The sequence below is a fragment of the Polypterus senegalus genome, chromosome 9 (assembly GCF_016835505.1).
Source record: "Polypterus senegalus isolate Bchr_013 chromosome 9, ASM1683550v1, whole genome shotgun sequence".
Taxonomy (NCBI): Eukaryota; Metazoa; Chordata; class Cladistia; order Polypteriformes; family Polypteridae; genus Polypterus; species Polypterus senegalus.
In genome coordinates, this window is record NC_053162.1 from 175,126,316 (window position 1) to 175,145,667 (window position 19,352).

At 40.0% G+C, this 19,352-nt stretch overlaps 1 protein-coding gene across 3 annotated transcripts in view; it reads left to right on the forward strand.

Annotated features, from left to right (window-relative positions):
- The first annotated feature begins 1,143 nt into the window (after positions 1-1,143).
- The window catches only part of pkn3 (protein kinase N3), a 54,543-nt gene continuing 36,334 nt past the window's right edge, over positions 1,144-19,352 (forward strand). The window contains exons 1-7 of one of the 3 annotated variants that reach the window (XM_039764334.1): positions 1,144-1,390; positions 4,920-5,196; positions 9,300-9,445; positions 12,182-12,323; positions 17,799-17,950; positions 18,068-18,272; positions 18,490-18,660. In XM_039764334.1, coding sequence (XP_039620268.1) covers positions 1,370-1,390; positions 4,920-5,196; positions 9,300-9,445; positions 12,182-12,323; positions 17,799-17,950; positions 18,068-18,272; positions 18,490-18,660 — 1,114 coding nt within the window. In that variant the 5' untranslated portion in view covers positions 1,144-1,369. Of the gene's footprint in view, positions 1,391-4,919; positions 5,197-9,299; positions 9,446-11,676; positions 11,814-11,960; positions 12,007-12,181; positions 12,324-17,798; positions 17,951-18,067; positions 18,273-18,489; positions 18,661-19,352 lie in introns of those variants that run through there. The other 2 variants (XM_039764335.1, XM_039764336.1) reach the window with 2 other exon arrangements.

Here is a 19,352-nt window from a genome sequence, read left to right on the forward strand (position 1 = left end):
CACTAGTTCAAATGGAATGGAACTGTGTGAGTTTTTTTACAGTGGCTGCAGTGCCAATCCTGCCACCAACGCCTACATTTTCCCGGCAGCAGTATAACGTCATACCCAGGATGGTGCAATTGCAGATTAAGGGCCTTGCTCAAGAGCCCAATGAAGTGGAATCACTTCTGTCATTTACAGGATTTGAAACAATTGGAAAAAAACAAAAGAAATGTGACCAACTGCATTTCAAATGTTGTATTTTGCTTTGGGTAAAAGAATTGGCCAAATAAAAAAATTGAAGTGCTTTGCTTAGAAAAATTGTACTAAATTAGTTACTAAAATGTTTTGAATGCCATGCTTTTAAATCTTAAGAATTAAGAGCACCCTATTTAGAAAAATGGGACTTCAGTTTGAAGAGGTGAAAGGAAGAACAGAAGGTGTGCATGGGGAAGGGAGAATGAGTTTGATGGTGGGCCATGATGGTGGATTTACGGGAGGATTGATCCAATTCCAGACTGGGAGGAGAGTGATATAGTTTTGCGTCTGGCAGAGACACTTTCCATTCCTAATATTTGGTCTTTTACCATTTCTAACAAAGTGAGAAAGGAAGAATCTAATTTCAGACCAATATTTAGTTGAAGAAAGGGGATGCTTAAGCAGGAGACCATTTTCATTTTAATAATTGCCCATCAGGAAGTGAAAATAAAGAGGGAGATGGGTTCGTTAACATTAACATTCCTGAATATACTGCGACAAGTGATGGCTAAATAACAATGTCGAGGAATTTAAATGTGTGTTTCAGTGAGATGGAGCGCATGCGTATTTTTCAGAATTGCGTCATGGAGGTCCATTGTTATCCGACAAGGCGCTTTATTTGCACGAGAAGCTGTTGGCACCATGTCAGACCACAAAAGTAAATCTCTTAAACTTTCCTTAAATGCAATAAAATGATAATTTATGTATTATTTTACTTGAATTTTAGCTAAAACACGACTCATATTCCTAGTAGGTTTTCCAATACTTCCAGTCGTCCAGTTTCTCCACCCACCTCAAACGTTCATTCGTCACAAACTCGATGATGGACACCGTTCTCCTCCAATCGAATGAAAGGATATGAGGCGGGTACCAACATTTTAAACTCTCGGCGAAGGAGACGAAAGAGAGAGAGAGAAAGAGAGCGGGCGAGCAAGAGAACGAACGAAGGAACGCAAACAAGTGCAGCAGCAGCTGTGGAAAAGTACAGGGAAAGTTACGAAGACGTGCAGCAGCCTTTGTGACAGCTGCATTAGTTCGATGGGAAAATGTTTTCTCAATTTGCCGGCTTGAATGACAGTCACCGGAAAGGTGGAAAATAAATCAACAGGAAAAGTAGAGGAAACGTGTTGGAATGGCGGGGGGCAAGTTGCAGGTAAGCCGCGAGCTCGTAGACGATCTTTCAGTCCTTCGCCGCGCTCTTTTAAAAATAAGGCAAAAGTTTGTATATTTTAATAAGCGTTCCGTTAATCTAATGGTGCGCATTCATTTGCTGACCACGCACCGAAAGGCGCTATACAAATATGAGCACTTCTGCAGTGCTAATGTCCCAACTAAATAGAAGATCGTGGCTACTAGAAATATAGAACTAGTGAGAGTTTGTTGAGTACTTACCTAATGGAAGAGTGAACGTTTCTAAGATTTTCAGGCACGGAGTCTTTTTATAAGAGCGCTGATCGTATGCATTTTAAATATAGCTTTTTTTTTTTAACTCCGATTTGATGATAATTTTTAATACTAGGGAATCAGTGGATTAATTGACTGGCCTTGAGTTTCAAACCCTTTGCCCACTTGTAGCATAGCTGCTTGTCTGGGATGCAGGAAGTGAACTGACCTGCCTCAGGATGTATGAATTGTGCATGAAGTCCACCCTGGGATATAAGGATATGATGTGATGCAGTTCAGAAAATGCAGGGAAGTTACAGTAGTTATTGAACTGGGATTTGAAATGGTCTTCTGGGCTTATAAACAAATACTGTGATGTCAGGTAGTTAAGAGGTGTGCAGGGAGTCTGGGACAAAGCTAGGAGTCCCCAGATTAAATCTTTAAAGCAGTGAATATTTGGAAGTGTAAAGTGTCTGAGCTGAATGACACATTAAAATTTAACTTTTTAACTACTTGGGACATCTTTCTATTTGGGACTTATGCCATGGCTCAAGGACACATAGGTGGTATTTGGTGGCTAAATTAATATGATTTTGTGAGAGGTGATTTTTTCTGTTAAATATGATCTTTGTGGTTTTATTATATTCCAATCATATTGGATGACTTGTATCCTTGTTAAATGTAGCTGTTAACTATTAGCCTTAATCTTTATCACTCATAGAAGTTATTTTAATTAAAGCCTCTTGATCTGTGACCCAGTCCTGCTGTTATTTTTGCACAAGGTTAAGTATTGATAAGAGTACCAGTGTAGCAGAATTCTGACTCTGAGGGTTTGTTTATCAGTAACCTGCTAGAACATGAGAAATGAAGCCAATCACATACTTATGTAACCATGTATTTAAGAACTGTAGTTCAGCCATTTCCTTCCGTTTACAGTGTGACTCCACACATGCATCAATAAATGTATTCTTCCCATCCTAAACTGGATTTGTGAATCTGAGTATGACAATTTCTAGCCCCTTTAACTAAAACTAACATAACTCTAGGTCAAGGGCACAGAAAATAAAGTTAAGTGACATAGGGACATTTAAGAATTCACTAAAGTTAATGAAAGAGCTGTAATTTCCAACCCCTTAACTTGCTGGACACAAATCAGTGAGGTAATTTGTCTTAAAGACATGAAAGGAGTGAATGACTGATCCAGGAGGCACAGGATTCCAAGCCCTTTATCTTATTATAAAGTACTTGCTGGAGAAATACCTTGACTGGAGAATCTAATGATGCGAAGTGGCAGATTAACTGGTAACCAAACCTTTTAAACACTGGGAACACCTCTGCCGGTTTGGGACACAAATTCGTAAAGTGAAGACAGAAAGATAGTCGGTGATTGAAATAGCCTCTGATTTCAGACCTTGTGTGTGCATATGAGTGGTGCATGTGAAGGACTGGGATACAGTCCAACATTGTTTTTTGTTTTGTGTCTTCTGATGATAGATCGCTCCTGATCACCTGCTTCCCTGAACTAAATTAACCTGGTCTCAGAATATTATGTTGTCTTGTGTGGTAACTGAAATTATGGCCTGTTTTACACTTGGTTTGGAGACATATGGAAGATGGGCAGTAACTGAATTTATGAGTTTCCAGGTTTTTAAACCTTTTAATCTCCCCGTCTGAAACACGGGTAATTGAAATGCTTGGCTCGGGAGTATGCAGAAAATTGGGAGACTGAACTGGTGGTCCTCACATTTCAAACATGTTAATGACTAGAACCAAAGCTTTCTCTTTAGGGTGCTAAGGAAGTAGTTTGATGTTGCTTGGAGCTTCTTTTAAGTGCAGTGGTTTAATATGGTGACTCTACTTACGTTTTATGCCGTGTATGGTTGTCCTTTCATTAAACTTTATGCATGTAACATTTGTAAGTCTTTTTAAATAAATAACATCGTTCAGCTTGCTTAATGGAATTCATGCCTGTGGGGGTAAGTCTTTCCTGGTAGTATTGGGTGCAATGTGGGAACCTGCCTTGGATTGGATGCAAATCCATATATATCCATATATATATATGCTTACTCACATTGAAGGCAATTTGGAATCGTCACTTATAGCAACCTCGATGTCTTTAATGATGCCAGAGAAAATATCACAAAGACTTAAGGAGAGTGTGCATACTTCATGTATAGGGTGGTCCAAATCTAATTCTGCAGTTTTCATTACGTTATAACTTATTAAGTTTATTGCATAGAAAATCACCTGAAAAGTTCCGGACCATCAAAGTGTGTGAACTGACGACATGAAGAATCATCTTTGCACCGAACTGGAATCGTCCCTGCATAAATCAAAGTCATCCAGATGATCTGGATCTGCATAATTAGATCTGGACCACCCTGTATTTGTGTAAATGTGTTCGAATAAGAAAGTAAAAATATTGGGAGTCAAATCTATAACTCAAAACTGACATACAGTTAAGGTGGAAGAGTGCTGGATTAACTTTTTTTGCCTTCTGCTTTTGCTTATTTTTTAATTGAATATCTGATATTTTATGTTGCAGCTTGTCATATATGTTCAACACATTATCATTATATATGAGAACAGATTATCGATAGACATCCTTGATGTAAATTTAAATATATTAAATTAATTGGACATGGCGTCAGTATGTCGTGGGGCTTCTACTGAGCACTGCCAAATGGCCTTTCATGTACGTCTAGCATTTGGGAATGCAATTTTCTTTTTTTTTTAATTAGATTGAGTATCTTCTTTAATGACTTGATGGAGAGGTCCAGTGTATCTGTATTTGAACATAACACCAGATAGAGAAGAATATGAAAATAACCTGCAACTCTGGGATGAAATACATTGCTAAATAAAAGCCAAGTGGTTTTAAATGCGAGAGCTGAAGTGTGACTCATTGCTTTGGTGGCAATAAATCATTTGCTTTGGGAGCGTTTTTCTGCTACATTTGCAGACCGAGTACTTGGTTGAAAAACAAGCATTTTATAACTTGGCATTTCTAATTTTGGCCTCATTTGACTTTCTCCTGCACCATCTTTAATTGGGCCAGATCTTAAATTTTAAAATCTAATGTTAACCTATGAACCTATTGTGCAATGCAGACTATGCAGAACTAAGGGCAGTTGTACAACTTGTATAGCTCCTTGGCAAGCCTTCTCCAGGTTACACTCCTCTCCATTGCCCCACATTTATGCAACGTATTACTAATTAGTCTGTAGCAAACATATTAAGGTCTGTTTACTCAATCCTCCGTTGTTGTTGTTGTGTGTTTTTTACTTTTTGTCCTTCAGAACAGCTGTCGGTTTGCCCTCAACGAAGGCAATATCCTTGACCCAATCTTCCAGCAACATCTAGACGATGCACGGGAGCAGATCCGCAGGGAGATTCTGAAAGAGCTGAAGATTAAGGAGGGAGCAGAGAACCTGCGCAAAGCCGTTAGTGACAAAAACCACTTGGCAAATGTGGAGGGGGTTCTGAAGGCCTCCAAGCGTAAATTGGAAAAGCTGCATTGGGAGCTGCAGGAACTCAATGCACGAGCTGTGGCCAGAGAAAAAGAGAATGGGCCAGGTATGTTACAGTAGATGTGTAGATTCAGTACTCCGATTTTTCCAGACAAGCTGGTCACTGTCGCAGTATCTGACAAAAATGAAATGGGCGGTAGACGTTTCTGAAAAATGCACTTTATTTTCTGATTTCTGGCACCAGTATTCTGTCGTGTGCTTGTTCTTCTTCTGTTGCCATGTTGGGATTTTTTTCTCCCATTTTTCAAAGAAGGTCCTATTAGTTTGATTGACATTCCTAAATTGGCTTATGTTGATGTGTACCTACGTGGGCCCTGCAATGGACTGTTCAGAGTTGCTTCTTTCTTTGTTTTTCCGCTGTGATCAGAAGTTGGATTAAGAATGATCTGTTATGTCTAGAGACCTTAAATTAACGACATGTATATCAGGATGGGTGGCAACTAAGTTGGCCTGCTTTTCAAATGTTATGCATCTGGGTCTGTGCCATGACTCTGCTGTGCATTAAGGGGTGGAGATTCTCCTTGTGCTAAGTGCTGTGAGGATTGGCTTTGGCTTCCTGTAATGGAGTAAGCAAGATCAGTAGATATGTGGTTGGATAAATGGATTTCTATTGATGCTGAGCCATCATGTGTATGTACAGTGGTGTGAAACTATTTGCCCCCTTCCTGATTTCTTATTCTTTTGCATGTTTGTCACACAAAATGTTTCTGATCATCAAACACATTTAACCTTTAGTCAAATATAACACAAGTAAACACAAAATGCAGTTTTTAAATGATGGTTTTTATTATTTAGGGAGAAAAAAAATCCAAACCTACATGGCCCCGTGTGTTAAAAAATAACCTAACTGTGGTGTATCACACCTGAGTTCAATTTCCGTAGCCACCCCCAGGCCTGATTACTGCCACACCTGTTTCAATCAAGAAATCACTTAAATAAGAGCTGCCTGACACAGAGAAGTAGACCAAAAGCACCTCAAAAGCTAGACCTCATGCCAAGATCCAAAGAAATTCAGGAACAAATGAGAACAGAAGTAATTGAGATCTATCAGTCTGGTAAAGGTTATAAAGCCATTTCTAAAGCTTTGGGACTCCAGCGAACCACAGTGAGAGCCATCCATCCATCCATCCATTTTCTATCCCCCTGAATCCGAATACAGGGTCACGGGGGGTCTGCTGGAGCCAACACAGAGCACAAGGCAGGAACCAATCCAGGGCAGGGTGCCAACCCACCGCAGGACACACACAAACACACCCACCACACACTAGGGCCAATTTAGAATCACCAATCCCCCTAACCTGCATGTATTTGGATTGTGGGAGGAAACCGGAGCGCCCGGAGGAAACCCACGTAGACATGGGGAGAACATGCAAACTCCACGCAGGGAGGACCCGGGAGGCGAACCCGGGTCTCCTAACTCCGAGGCAGCAGCGCTGCCACTGCACCACCGTGCCGCCCTCACAGTGAGAGCCATTATCCACAAATAGCAAAAACAAGGAACAGTGGTGAACCTTCCTAGGAGTGGCCGGCCGACCAAAATTACCCCAAGAGCGCAGAGACGACTCATCCGAGAGGTCACAAAAGACCCCAGGACAACGTCTAAAGAACTGCAGGTCTCACTTGCCTCAATTAAGGTCAGTGTTCACGACTCCACCATAAGAAAGAGACTGGGCAAAAACGGCCTGCATGACAGATTTCCAAGACGCAAACCACTGTTAAGCAAAAAGAACATTAGGGCTCGTCTCAATTTTGCTAAGCAACATCTCAATGATTGCCAAGACTTTTGGGAAAATACCTTGTGGACTGATGAGACAAAAGTTGAACTTTTTGGAAGGCAAATGTCCCGTTACATCTGGCGTAAAAGGAACACAGCATTTCAGAAAAAGAACATCATACCAACAGTAAAATGTGGTGGTGGTAGTGTGATGGTCTGGGGTTGTTTTGCTGCTTCAGGAACTGGAAGGCTTGCTGTGATAGATGGAACCATGAATTCTACTGTCTACCAAAAAATCCTGAAGGAGAATGTCCGGCCATCTGTTCGTCAACTCAAGCTGAAGCGATCTTGTGTGCTGCAACAGGACAATGACCCAAAACACACCAGCAAATCCACCTCTGAATGGCTGAAGAAAAACAAAATGAAGACTTTGGAGTGGCCTAGTCAAAGTCCTGACCTGAATCCAATTGAGATGCTATGGCATGACCTTAAAAAGGCGGTTCATGCTAGAAAACCCTCAAATAAAGCTGAATTACAACAATTCTGCAAAGATGAGTGGGCCAAAATTCCTCCAGAGCGCTGTAAAAGACTCATTGCAAGTTATCGCAAACGCTTGATTGCAGTTATTGCTGCTAAGGGTGGCCCAACCAGTTATTAGGTTCAGGGGGCAATTACTTTTCACACAGGGCCATGTAGGTTTGGATTTTTTTTTTCTCCCTAAATAATAATAATAACCATCATTTAAAAACTGCATTTTGTGTTTACTTGTGTTATATTTGACTAATGGTTAAATGTGTTTGATGATCAGAAACATTTTGTGTGACAAACGTGCAAAAGAATAAGAAATCAGGAAGGGGCAAATAGTTTTTCAGACCACTGTATGTATAAAAAAATGGGAGAAATGCAGTTTTTGAAAGACTGGCTTATAATTCTACTGAATAAATCAAATATATGTTGTGAGTAAAAATACCTGGAAAAATGAATACCAGTGTTCATTTTAAACTGGGTTTTGGCCTCCCCACCCCCTTTCATTCACTTTGCTTGTGTTAAATTTATGGAGGGTTTTTTTCCCCAGTTTCAAAAACTGATTTCAAGCCCTTGTGTAGTAGGTAATAGTATGACTGTGGGGGCTGAAAACTCTGGTCCTGGGAGACTAGTGTCCTTCCTTTATAGCTGTTGATGTAATTTATTTACATTGCTTATTCAATTTATTTTTGTATACTACAATGGGCGTAGGTACAGAGTGCTGTAACAAATTCTTAGGTAAAATGCAAGTGTAAATTTTACAAATTTACTACATATAGAATTAGTACACGAAAAGAGAATAGTAGTTTGAAACTGATAAACATTGCTTTTCATTTATGTTAATCTATCAATTACTTGTTGAACTATGGACATTTGACAATGGGATTCCTGTTCTTATTTTGATAATTTTAATATGGGCACATCACCAATATGTTTAAATGACTTTGAAGAGATTTGTATTCCTGCCATTTCTTTTTTTTTTTTCTTCTCTCTATTTAAAATTTCCAGTATTAAGTTATCTGACATTTGCTAAAACATCATCCATTGCAAACAATAACAATGGTGCTGATCATCTGTTGGAATGAAAACTGCAGTGCATTACATTACTTATCCCATTTTTTTAGAATATTATATAATGCATGTATCTCAAGTGCTGAATATGCCCAACAGAGTGCGACAAACAGAAATATATACACACAAAGTATCCAAACTCCTTCAATTTTTCAAATGTTATGTCGGTCATAATCAATACAATGGGATGCATCTGAGTCAAGTTTTAAGTGTCTTAGCTATGGTTCTGAATACTTGTGCCAATGTGATATTTCAGCTTAGTTTTTTATGCGTTTGTCTATCTTATGTCTAAGATCCTGTTTTCACTTTGTCATTCTGGGGTATTAAATGTTGCCTTATAAACTAAAAAGTTTATTTAAATGATTTTAAAGCTGCAAACGTAAATGTTTTAAAAAGTAAAATAATCTGAACACTTTCTGAAGTCACTGATATACTGTACACACATTTTGTTAATGCAGGATAAACGCTACTACATTGTGGCTGCGGACTTTAATTTAAGGAATACAGGCTTGAAGCAGGAAGCCTGACCTCAAGAGCATTTATTGAATATGCAGTTGACTTTAGCCTATAACTAAAATGTTAGTTTTTGAGTTCTTTTTAAAGTATTGTGATGCTATTGATGCTGTGATAGATTATTAAGGAAGGCCATTGTAATCCATGATGTTTATACTTAATCTTCCTCTTTGGTTTCATTAATGGTGAAATTAAACATGCCATTTCTAGATTCAAAATTCATACACTTGATTTGTTTCTGTTTTTTTTTGCTAGAAACTGGAAAATAGACTTGTATGTATTTAAATGCTGTTTCTATTTGGAAGACTTTTTTTTTATTGATTCAGATGATGTCAGTCCCTGTCTTTGGAAAGAAACAACCACCCCTGCAACTGGCCGAATTCAATCCTTGAAAAGACAGCTTAACATAGAGATGAAAGTAAAGCAAGGAGCAGAGAATATTCTACAGATGTATAATAATGGAGCATCCAAGGTAGGCCACTCTGCACCAACTAGTCCCATATGTTAACACCTAACCTTTCTTCTAGGTATATAGAGATGGTAACTGAGCAGAAGTAACATTTTATAACTCTACAGTATGTTCTAAAACTAAACCATGTTGGGTTATGGCAAAGAATTTATAATAGTAATAATAAAAAGAAAAAACTGCTGACCTTGCATTTGCAATCTTGGCCAATGGAACATTGATTTGGAAACTATAGAGTAAACCCTTCAAGGTAACAACTTTAGTTTCTTAAATATAACATAAGGTTTAGGCAATTAGATGCATGCCCTTGTAGCTGAAATACTCTGTGACTAAACACATTCCTGTCTTGAGCCGTTTTTTGTTTTTTTTCACCACAAAATACAATAATAATATTATTAGTTTTCCCAAAGCCAAATTTGTGAATCTGAATCGAGACATCCGAAACAGGTTAAAATTAAAACCAGAGACCACAATTAATATTTATGATTTAAGGGTATTTGTTAAAGTAGCCAGTAGTTTACCTGCCTGAAGAATCTAACCAACTGCATTCCAATATCCTAAAGATGTCAGGCCTGACTCTCTGTGCTCTTTTTGAATAAAATGATTAAAAGGCTTCACATAACGGTGAAGATGCTTTGTTTAGAAAAGTTCTTGCCTTCCTTCAAAAAGCAAGTTGATTTTTATAAAAAAAAATATATATATATATACACTGATGAGCACTGTTGATAAAATATGGAGACAGACAATGAGTGTGTTTATATGCACTTCAATCACTTATTTAATTAAGGAAATCTGGTTTCTGAAACGCCATGTAAACCCTTAAATTGGTTAGAAAAATAGAAATATTGGTCTCTGACAAACTGGATTAACACACAGATTTGTCCACGAGTAACCCAGTGGCCATGTAAACCCTTAACTGGGTTACAGTTAACAATTTTGTAGTCTGTGCATGTTGGTTACATTCTGTTAGCCTGTGCATGTGTTAGCTTTGCACTCGCTTCTAGCAGCCACAGGTAGAAGACAGTGGAAATGTCCACAAAGATAAATTTCCTGAGGCAAATGTTCAGGCGACTGCATTATTCCTTTTCCTGGTTAATATAATCTGTCTCAAGATTTTAGAAATGGCTAAATTGTATGCTGTTGAACTGAACCTACAGTGCTAAGCTCGGCAGTACAAACTCTAGGGGGTAGTAGGATAATCCATTAAATAGACTTAAAGTAGTACTTATTTTCTTAAATTAAAAATACCCATTATTACAGTAGTACTTGGTGTAAGGCAAGAAGCGAACATTCTGCCACGCCACACCTTTGCATGGCTCAATCACATAGTCAAGCAGAAAAGAGTGTTCTGTGTGCATTTCTGTAACAGAAACATATTTAATATAGGGTCAGCTTAGCTCTTATCTAGCTATCTGCTATAGACCTTCTGAAACGGTGTGATGTATCAGCCAGTGTTTATACTGTAAATCAATGCCTCCGGTCGGGGATATGAAAAGGGGATTGATGTGACGTACTTCACAGCACATGAAGGGCTAAACTTATGTACAAAACACAATAAAATTATCACAGGTTTCATGCTTGACTTTGAAATCATGACGGCTAATGACATTTAGCTCTTTCTGAATATTTGTTTGTTTGTGCAGTTTAATGACGTTGGAGTGTTTTTCCAAAGGATAATTCTCATAACTTTATTTATGCATGTAAGCAGGTGTGGGTTTTTTTTTTTTTTTTTTTTTTTTTTTTTTTTTTTTAAACGGGTTTCTGCCCTGACCAGGTTACTGTTCTTATCCTGGTTTTTTGTGTGCACATAAACACACTGATTGATGCGCAAAGGCTTGTGATGAGCCCAGGATCTCTGTATTTTTTTTTCTACTTCATTAAAAGTAAGTTTTTCTAGCTCATGATATATTATTGCTAAAATTTACACAATAATCATTTTATTTATATAGTGCCTTTCCCATGCTCAAGGCACTTAACTTATTAAGCTGTCATAATGATTAGCAACAGTTTATATAAAGAGGATGAAATCTCACAATGGGCAACATTATTTATCTCACTCCCACCCCCTGCCCCGTTCAACTCTCCCTCTGGTGTAAACGTTTCCCTGATTTTATTTCTTTTCGTCATTGATTTGTTTGTGCTTTCCTGCATTCCCTTAGTTTTCTTCCTCACACACACCCTCCCCCTCCCTTTGAGTTTTCCTGCTCACTGCAGTGTGTGTGTGTGTGTGTGTGTCACTGCAGAGCTATGTATTTACCACAAGGATGCTGGAGAGAAGGAATCGGAACAGGCCAGTGCTGCGGATGCTTAGACAGCACAGAGGCCAGAAATTACTACAGCTTATGGAAGGACTGGAGGGCCTCTGCAAGCTCTTGTGAGAATCTCATTGAAAGTCACACGAACCCATTTTTTTTTTTTTTTGGTATTGCTCCTTTCTTTTTAAAGACACAGTAGGAGTGTCTTGCATCAGTACCCAAAGAAGTTGCAGGTTAATGTCTCTTGTGCTCTTACTTATTGGCAGGTGTCTTTGAAGGATTTCTGGTAAGAGAGAGCACCCTCATATCAGGGTATGTGTTGTGCAAAATAGAAGCATTGTTTCTTTATTAACATTTAATCTAGTTTGGTTTTGTTTGTCTGTCTGTCTCTCTCATTAAAAGTTAGTAAGAGACAACCACTGGAAATTATTTATATTGCTCTCCTTTATTTTTTGTTTTTCTTTTCTTTCCCCAATTTTCTTTAAAGGACCGCAAGATGCTTTCAACAGCTCAGCAGATGCTCCAGGATAGCAAGACTAAGATTGAGTTGATTCGCATGCAGATATTCAAAGTTGCCCAGTCTCCAGGGGGAGCAGAGGAGACCTCTGAGCTTGAAAATGATAACGGAGGTATGTTAAGATATAGCAAGTTTGTTTTTTTTCTAGTAGCCTTTTGGTTTTCTTCTTATAATGGGGCAAACTGCCCAATGTGTGCATACATTGCATGGAGTTACTGTACAGGGAAAATTAAATCGGATCTTTATTTTCTGTTTTTTGGTGTGGAGTCGCATCCTTTACAGTAACCCACATTCCCAGACTGAAAATCTGTCCCGTATATTGTGGAAGAGGCAGGTCCCTTTTGCCCCCTAAATTGCGTATTTTCTTTAGGTTTCCATGACTGATGTATATTCTCCTGTCATCTGCATGTACTCGGGTGAGTTTTCACTGTAGTTGGCAGAAACTTGGAGGCCACTTTATAGATCCACTTGTCCAGCACGGAGCATGATCAGATTTTTTTTTTTTATTCCTTTCAATGACCCACGAAACTTCTTCCTCCAAAAAAAAAAAGGGGGGTTCTTTGAGGTATATTCGGCAAGGTCCTGAAAGCACTGGTCCATGTTGGTTTGATAACATCATGTTGTGAAACATCTATTCTACCATAGCCCATAAAGGATCAGATGGTCTGAAATCTAGGGAGTGTGCACGTTATTGGAGAAAACTGAAGTCATTATCACGCTACTGGAGCCAGCTTAAGATGATGCATGCTTTCTGACATGGTGTGTTATCCTTTTGAAGAAGAGTACACTGTGGCTGTAAAGTAATACAAATGATCAGCAGCAGTGTGTGGGCATGCTATGGCCTTTAAATATCCAGGTTTCCAACCAAGGAGTTTTTGCGAAAAAATATTTAGCGCTTCAAATTTTAGCTGATGGAAATGCTAATTATCGATAAAATGTTGTACATGTCGACATATTTTTCCGTTTAACTTTAGCACATAAATTCCATATCGATACTTCAGATGTCGCATAAACTACATTGGAAACACTTTTTGTCGGAAAAAAGGGCTTTAACGCAAATAAATGTGTCACATGATACATTTTCATCACGTGCAATCAAAACGAGAATAGCGGAGCGGTTCGCATGGTCTGATGAAGAGACTCGTTATTACTCGTGATGAGCCAATGCAGTAGCGGATAGGCTGGGTCTCCTGCTACTAAAAGGGGTACCTGAACTCCCTCCACATCAACTGTAGCCTGGGGGTGTGTCTCAGGATGTCTAAATAATACAAAAACCGCAAAGGTAATTTACTGTGCCAGTCAAAATATTTAATAAACCGTGTGTTTCATTATCTAAACATTTTTTTCTTATTATTAAATGGCAGATGTTTTAGTATATATGAGAAATTCTCTCATTATTATTAAGTTTAGTTTTTTTTCGATTAAACATCTTAATTTTGTATTAATTCAAATTTTAGTTTTAATTGAAAACCTTAAGGGAAGCAGGTTACAGTACTAATTCAGTTGTTATCGCACTGAGAAGGGATGTTGAAAGGTAGGCTCACCTGTACAGATCCGATGCTGCAAACACAGCTGCATCATGGGCACTTCCAGGAGTGCCAATGCAAATGTCTCGTTTTATGCTCCTGTCATCAACAAGGGCCTAAAGAACAATAGATGGCCACCATTTGCGATTAATGTAATCGTGGTAGCCTTCTGTCGGGGGAAGAATAGGCACATGCGTGCCATCCAGCGCACCGTAAATCTGTGGCACAAGATGCACCAAGGAATTGCGGTATGCAATTTCATTGGCCTCCGCTACAGTCGGAAGTCTGATATAACGCCGCGTTAATTTTTCTTTAATAGCAGTGCACACAGCATATACACATCGATGGACGGTAGTTTTACTAACCCCAAAAGTTTCTCCAACTACTCTATACTCGGCACAGGTTGCCAGCTTGTAAAGGGCGATGGCAATCCGCTTTGGGGTTGGAACCGGTGGTCGGTGACAACCTATGATGGGCACAACATCAGGACTGATGAATCCACACAACATCTCAAACATCGGCCGTGTCATTCTAAAATGTTGCAGCCAGAGATTTTCCGTGAAGTGTCTCCCCACCACCTCCATCCAGAAGGTCTTATTCGTCGTCTCTCCCATACCCGTGGGTTTCGTCGCACTGGGGTACTTTCTTCGAGCTCTAGGGCTATCAGACAAGCAACTGCTTCATTCTGCTGTCGTCTTCGGATATTATGTACAATTCCAATTATTTGTGAAACTGAAATAACAGTAAGCTGGCAAATTTCAAAAAACTCTCTGAATAATCTCTCCATTTCTTTGTTTCTTTGTTTAGTGGAGGGGGTGTAACGTGGAAAACAAAAGGTAGATAATTTGCGACATACACAAAATTATGTATGGAAACGGCTCAAGGGCAGATTTTTTTTCGCGATACAACAAAACTTATGCGACAGTTCGTTTTGGAGGGGATGACGTCATCACGCACACCATTTTATCAATAAAAAGCCAGTTGGATGGAAACAGGCTGGAGACAGCAAATTTCGCACATTTTTTTTACGTATATTCTGCTTGTCGATAACAAAACGTCGCAAAAAACTGGATGGAAACTTGGCTACTGATTATTAGTTTGCTATTATGAGGTGTAATATGTGTAATATCCCCAACATCATTTACACTACTAGCTCCAGCCCGTACTACTGACACAAACAGGATCAGATGTCTTCATAAACAGCATAAATCCATCCCAGCATTGGCATGTTATATTTGACTGTTGTTGGATCAGGCAGTATTTTTCCAAATTTAATTTGTCTGGTAATTCTCTGTCCACTGTAGATGAATCTTCTTGTTTTTAGTGGATAGGAGCGAAATATGGTGTGGTCTTCCAGATACTATAGACCATTCATTTTGGAGATGCCTTTCCACACACTGCTTTTGTGAGAGGAGTCATTTGTAGCCTTCCATCTCTGAACCTGCTCACAGAACCATTACTGACTGTCCTTGGTTTGTTTTTTTTTTTGTTTATTTATCACCACATTCGCTCTGTTGGCTCTAGAGACTAATGCTTGAAAATAATCCCTGGAGTTTGAGATGTTGACACTAAAATGTCTACTATCTCGGTCATTCCAAGATCAAAAAGCACTTGAGGCCATGTCACATTATATAACTTATCCAGCGTTTTTTTTTTACTCTTAATCTTCATTTACGTAATCCTAGTGAATCGAAGGCAGACGTGGCGCACTCCCTTGACCGCCAGTCATGGACTGTGACGTCCTCAGCGACTTGGTCCAACTAGCCAGTAATTCTCCCCAACCAAATCAATCTGTTTGGTTTAGTTGTAGCGTCAGGTTCTTTGCTCACGAGAAATGGTAACTTCAGCCAGAAGTATGATACATTTACAGTGACAAGGAGTAAGGGCGTTTTAGACTTTGCAAGCGTTTGTGTGATATTTTGTGTTTTATAAATCATGAAAGAATGGAGGGGGGAAAAGGGCTAAGGGCTAAATACCTGTAAACCTTTGCACAGGCCTTGGCTCTTTTTATTGTCCTTCTTGCCATCATGGAGTTTGCAGATGTTGTTGTATATTATCTCTATTTGTCTATCGAAAGATATGGATGATGTATACTGCTCAAAAAAAAATTAAAGGTACACTTTTTAATCAGAGTATAGCATCAAGTCAGTGAAACTTCCTCTGGGATATTGATCTGGTGAGTTAAGTAGCATAGGGTGGTGTTAATTTCAATAACACCAAAGCAACTGAAACTGATTAACAACAGGCGCACTAGAGGGGCAACAATGAGACAACCCCCAGAATAGGAATGGTTTAACAGGTGGATGCCATTTTTCCTTCCTCGTCATTTCTGACTGTTTTTTACGAGTTTTGCATTTGGCTATGTTCAGTGTCACTACTGGTAGCATGAGGCGATACCTGGACCCTACAGAGGTTGCACAGGTAGTCTAACTTCTCCAGGATGGCACATCAATACGTGCCATTGCCAGAAGGTTTGGTGTGGCTTCCAGCACAGTCTCAAGGGCATGGAGGAGATTCCAGGAGTCAGGCAGTTACTCCAGGAGAGCTGGACAGGGCCGTAGAAGGTCCTTAACCCATCAGCAGGACCGCTATCTGCTCCTTTGGGCAAGGAGGAACAGGATGAGCACTGCCAAAGCCCTACAAAATGACCTCCAGCAGGCCACTGGTGTGAATGTCTCTGACCAAACAATTAGAAACAGAGTTCATGAGGGTGGCCTGAGGGCCCAGCATCCTCTAGTGGGCCCTGTGCTCACTGCCCGGCACCGTGGAGCTTGATTGGCATTTGCCATCGAATATCAGAATTCGTAGGTACACCACTTGCGCCCTGTGCTTTTCACAGATGAGAGAAGGTTCACCCTGAGCACATGTGACAGACGTGAAAGGGTCTGGAGAAGCCGTAGAGGATGTCATGCTGCCTGTAACATCGTTCAGCATGACCGGTTTGGTGGTGGGTCAGTGATGGTCTAGGGAGGCATATCCACGGAGGGGCGCACAGACCTCTACAGGCTAGACAACAGCACCTTGACTGCCTTTGGGTATTAGGATGAAATCTTTCGACCCATTGTCAGACCCTGTGCTGGTGCAGTGGGTCGTGGGTTCCTTGTGATGCACGACAATGCCCGGCCTCATGTGGCGAGAGTATGCAAGTAGTTCCTGGAGGATGAAGGAACTGATACCATTGACTGGCCCCCACACTCACTCGCCTGATCTAAATCCAATAGAACACCTCTGGGATATTGTTATATAAATTATGTTAGTGTATTATATAGATGATGGAAGATGCAGAAGAAATATTTTGAAAATCGGAGTACACAGAGTAGATGAAGCAGTTTCATTAATAAGTTTCAGATTTCAGACAAAGCATGATCAGATTACCCATGGCTTTATAATCTGAAAAGGTTGATGAAGTAACTGTCTACAGGTCACACAGAGAGTCATTGGGATAGAACTAGTGACATTGGAAGTCTTCAGATCAACAATGAAATTTATTTTATTGTCTGATTGGACTGCTCAGCATGTGTTTGTGATATGGAATGAACTGAAAAGGTTCTGCAGTTTTAATCTCGCCACTTAACTCCTCCCCTCCAGACCTGGCAACAGCCTAGTTGCTGATCTCTTGAATTCTCTGGAATTTTTCTAGTACTGTTACATCTTTTTTGTAGCCTGTAGTTCAAAACTCCCTATGGTACTCCAGATGAGGCGTCACCAGTGCATTATAAGGCTTGAACATAACCTCCTTTGGCTTGTACTCCTTATGCTATATAACCTGACAGTCTGTTAGCCTTCTTAATGGCTGCGGAACTCTGTCTGGCAGTTGATAGTGATGAGTCCTCTAAGTCTCCTAAATCCTTTTCATAGGTAGCACTTTCAATTTGCACACCTCCCCATTTTGTATTCAAATGTAACATTTTTACATCCAACGTGTAACACTTTATATTTATATCTGACACAAGTCTGCTGTTTTTAGTTAACATTTTTACTTTTATTTTTTAAATTACTGTGACAGAAACCTTAAACACTGAATTTCCTCTGAAGACCTCTCTCTCTCTGTCTGCCTACAGCTCGAATTTCTGGTACCCTTAGTCCCTTGGAGTTGCGGGTTGAGGAGCTGCGACACCGCCTGCACATTGAGGCTGCAGTGGCAGAAGGAGCCAAAAATGTAGTGAAGCTGCTGGGTGGACGCAGGGTGCAGGACCGCAGGGCACTTGCTGAGGTAGTTGGGATTACTGGTTTTCCTTTATGTTAAGCTTCCTTGCTTGTGTAACACAAATTTTGCTTTTAAGAATGGAGGTTTCCTGACTGATCATCTTCTCCCCTACACTTTTTAAAGGCGCAGTCCCGTCTGCAAGAATCCTCTCAAAAACTAGACCTTCTACGGCTGTCACTGGAGTGCAGGCTGAATGAACTGCCCCATGAGCACCCCAAACGGGACCTAATCAAGCAAGATTTGATCTCTGGAAGCTCCCCATCTGTTTGTCTCCAGAATAGCCGCATCCAGACCGCCTCAGCGTTCCTGAAGCCTGCTTCCCTTACAGGTATTACTCTCTTAAGAGGGTGCTGTATAGGGGTCTGTAGGTGATAAGTAGTACTTGAGGAGAAACTAATTAACCGGTCAAGTAACAGCCAATAGTTGGGGATCTGGGGATGAGAGCAGAATCATTTGAGTGAATAAAATGGCATGTGTCAGAGTAACTCAAGGTCTGCTGGCACATGATGTGGGCTAATGCCATACTTTTGGAATTGTCTGTCCAGGCAAGCTTGAAGTCCGGCTCATGGGCTGCCAAGACCTGCTGGAGTCTGTGCCAGGTCGAAGCCGATTAGCAAGTGTATCGTTTGTGCCAGGAAGCCCCTCTGATGCCAAATCCTCCCTGAAGGCACGGACTGGAATGTCCAGTCGTCACTTAAAGTCTGATGAACCAAGCAGTAAGTCTTCATGGCTCTTCATGCCTTTTTTATCTTTGGAGAAATGAGCTGGAGAACTACGTGATCTGGTTAAACTGTTTTCTGAAATATGTTGGAGAGCTGTCCACTGCACTTTGATTTGTGGTCAATGTATTGTCTAGACAAAAATGAAATGTTTAATAAAATTAGGAGCTCAGACTTTCTAGTCTCCAATTGGCTGGCATCCTATTGAGGGATTGTTTTTGACTTGTGCCCTATGCTTGCTGGAATATGCTCAGCTTCTTGCCCTGCTCAGAATAAAGCAGATTTAGAAAATGGATGGATGTGTGGATCTTCTAAACAGTAAAGTACAGCACATATCAGGTCAGAAAACGCCAGCCTGTTTTGAGGTTGAGTGAGGGCACTATATCAGTTTTGCAATAATAAACAATGGTGCCATATCTCTAAGTTACTTATTGGTGGTACTTATTTTTGCACTGATGCTTCACAGTTTCAGCCCAGCTTTCTGTTTGTGTGGAGTTTATGAATATATATATATTTTTTTTTTTGTTGCTGCATATTCCATAGGTATGCAGGTGAGGTTAATGGGTAATTCTAAATTGGAATTGTGCTCATGCATGTTAGTCAATGGCACCTTATCCAGGGCTGAGAACCTGCCTGTGCCTCATGCTCCTATGGTAGGCTCCAGCTCCTTATAAGCCTAAAATGGAACA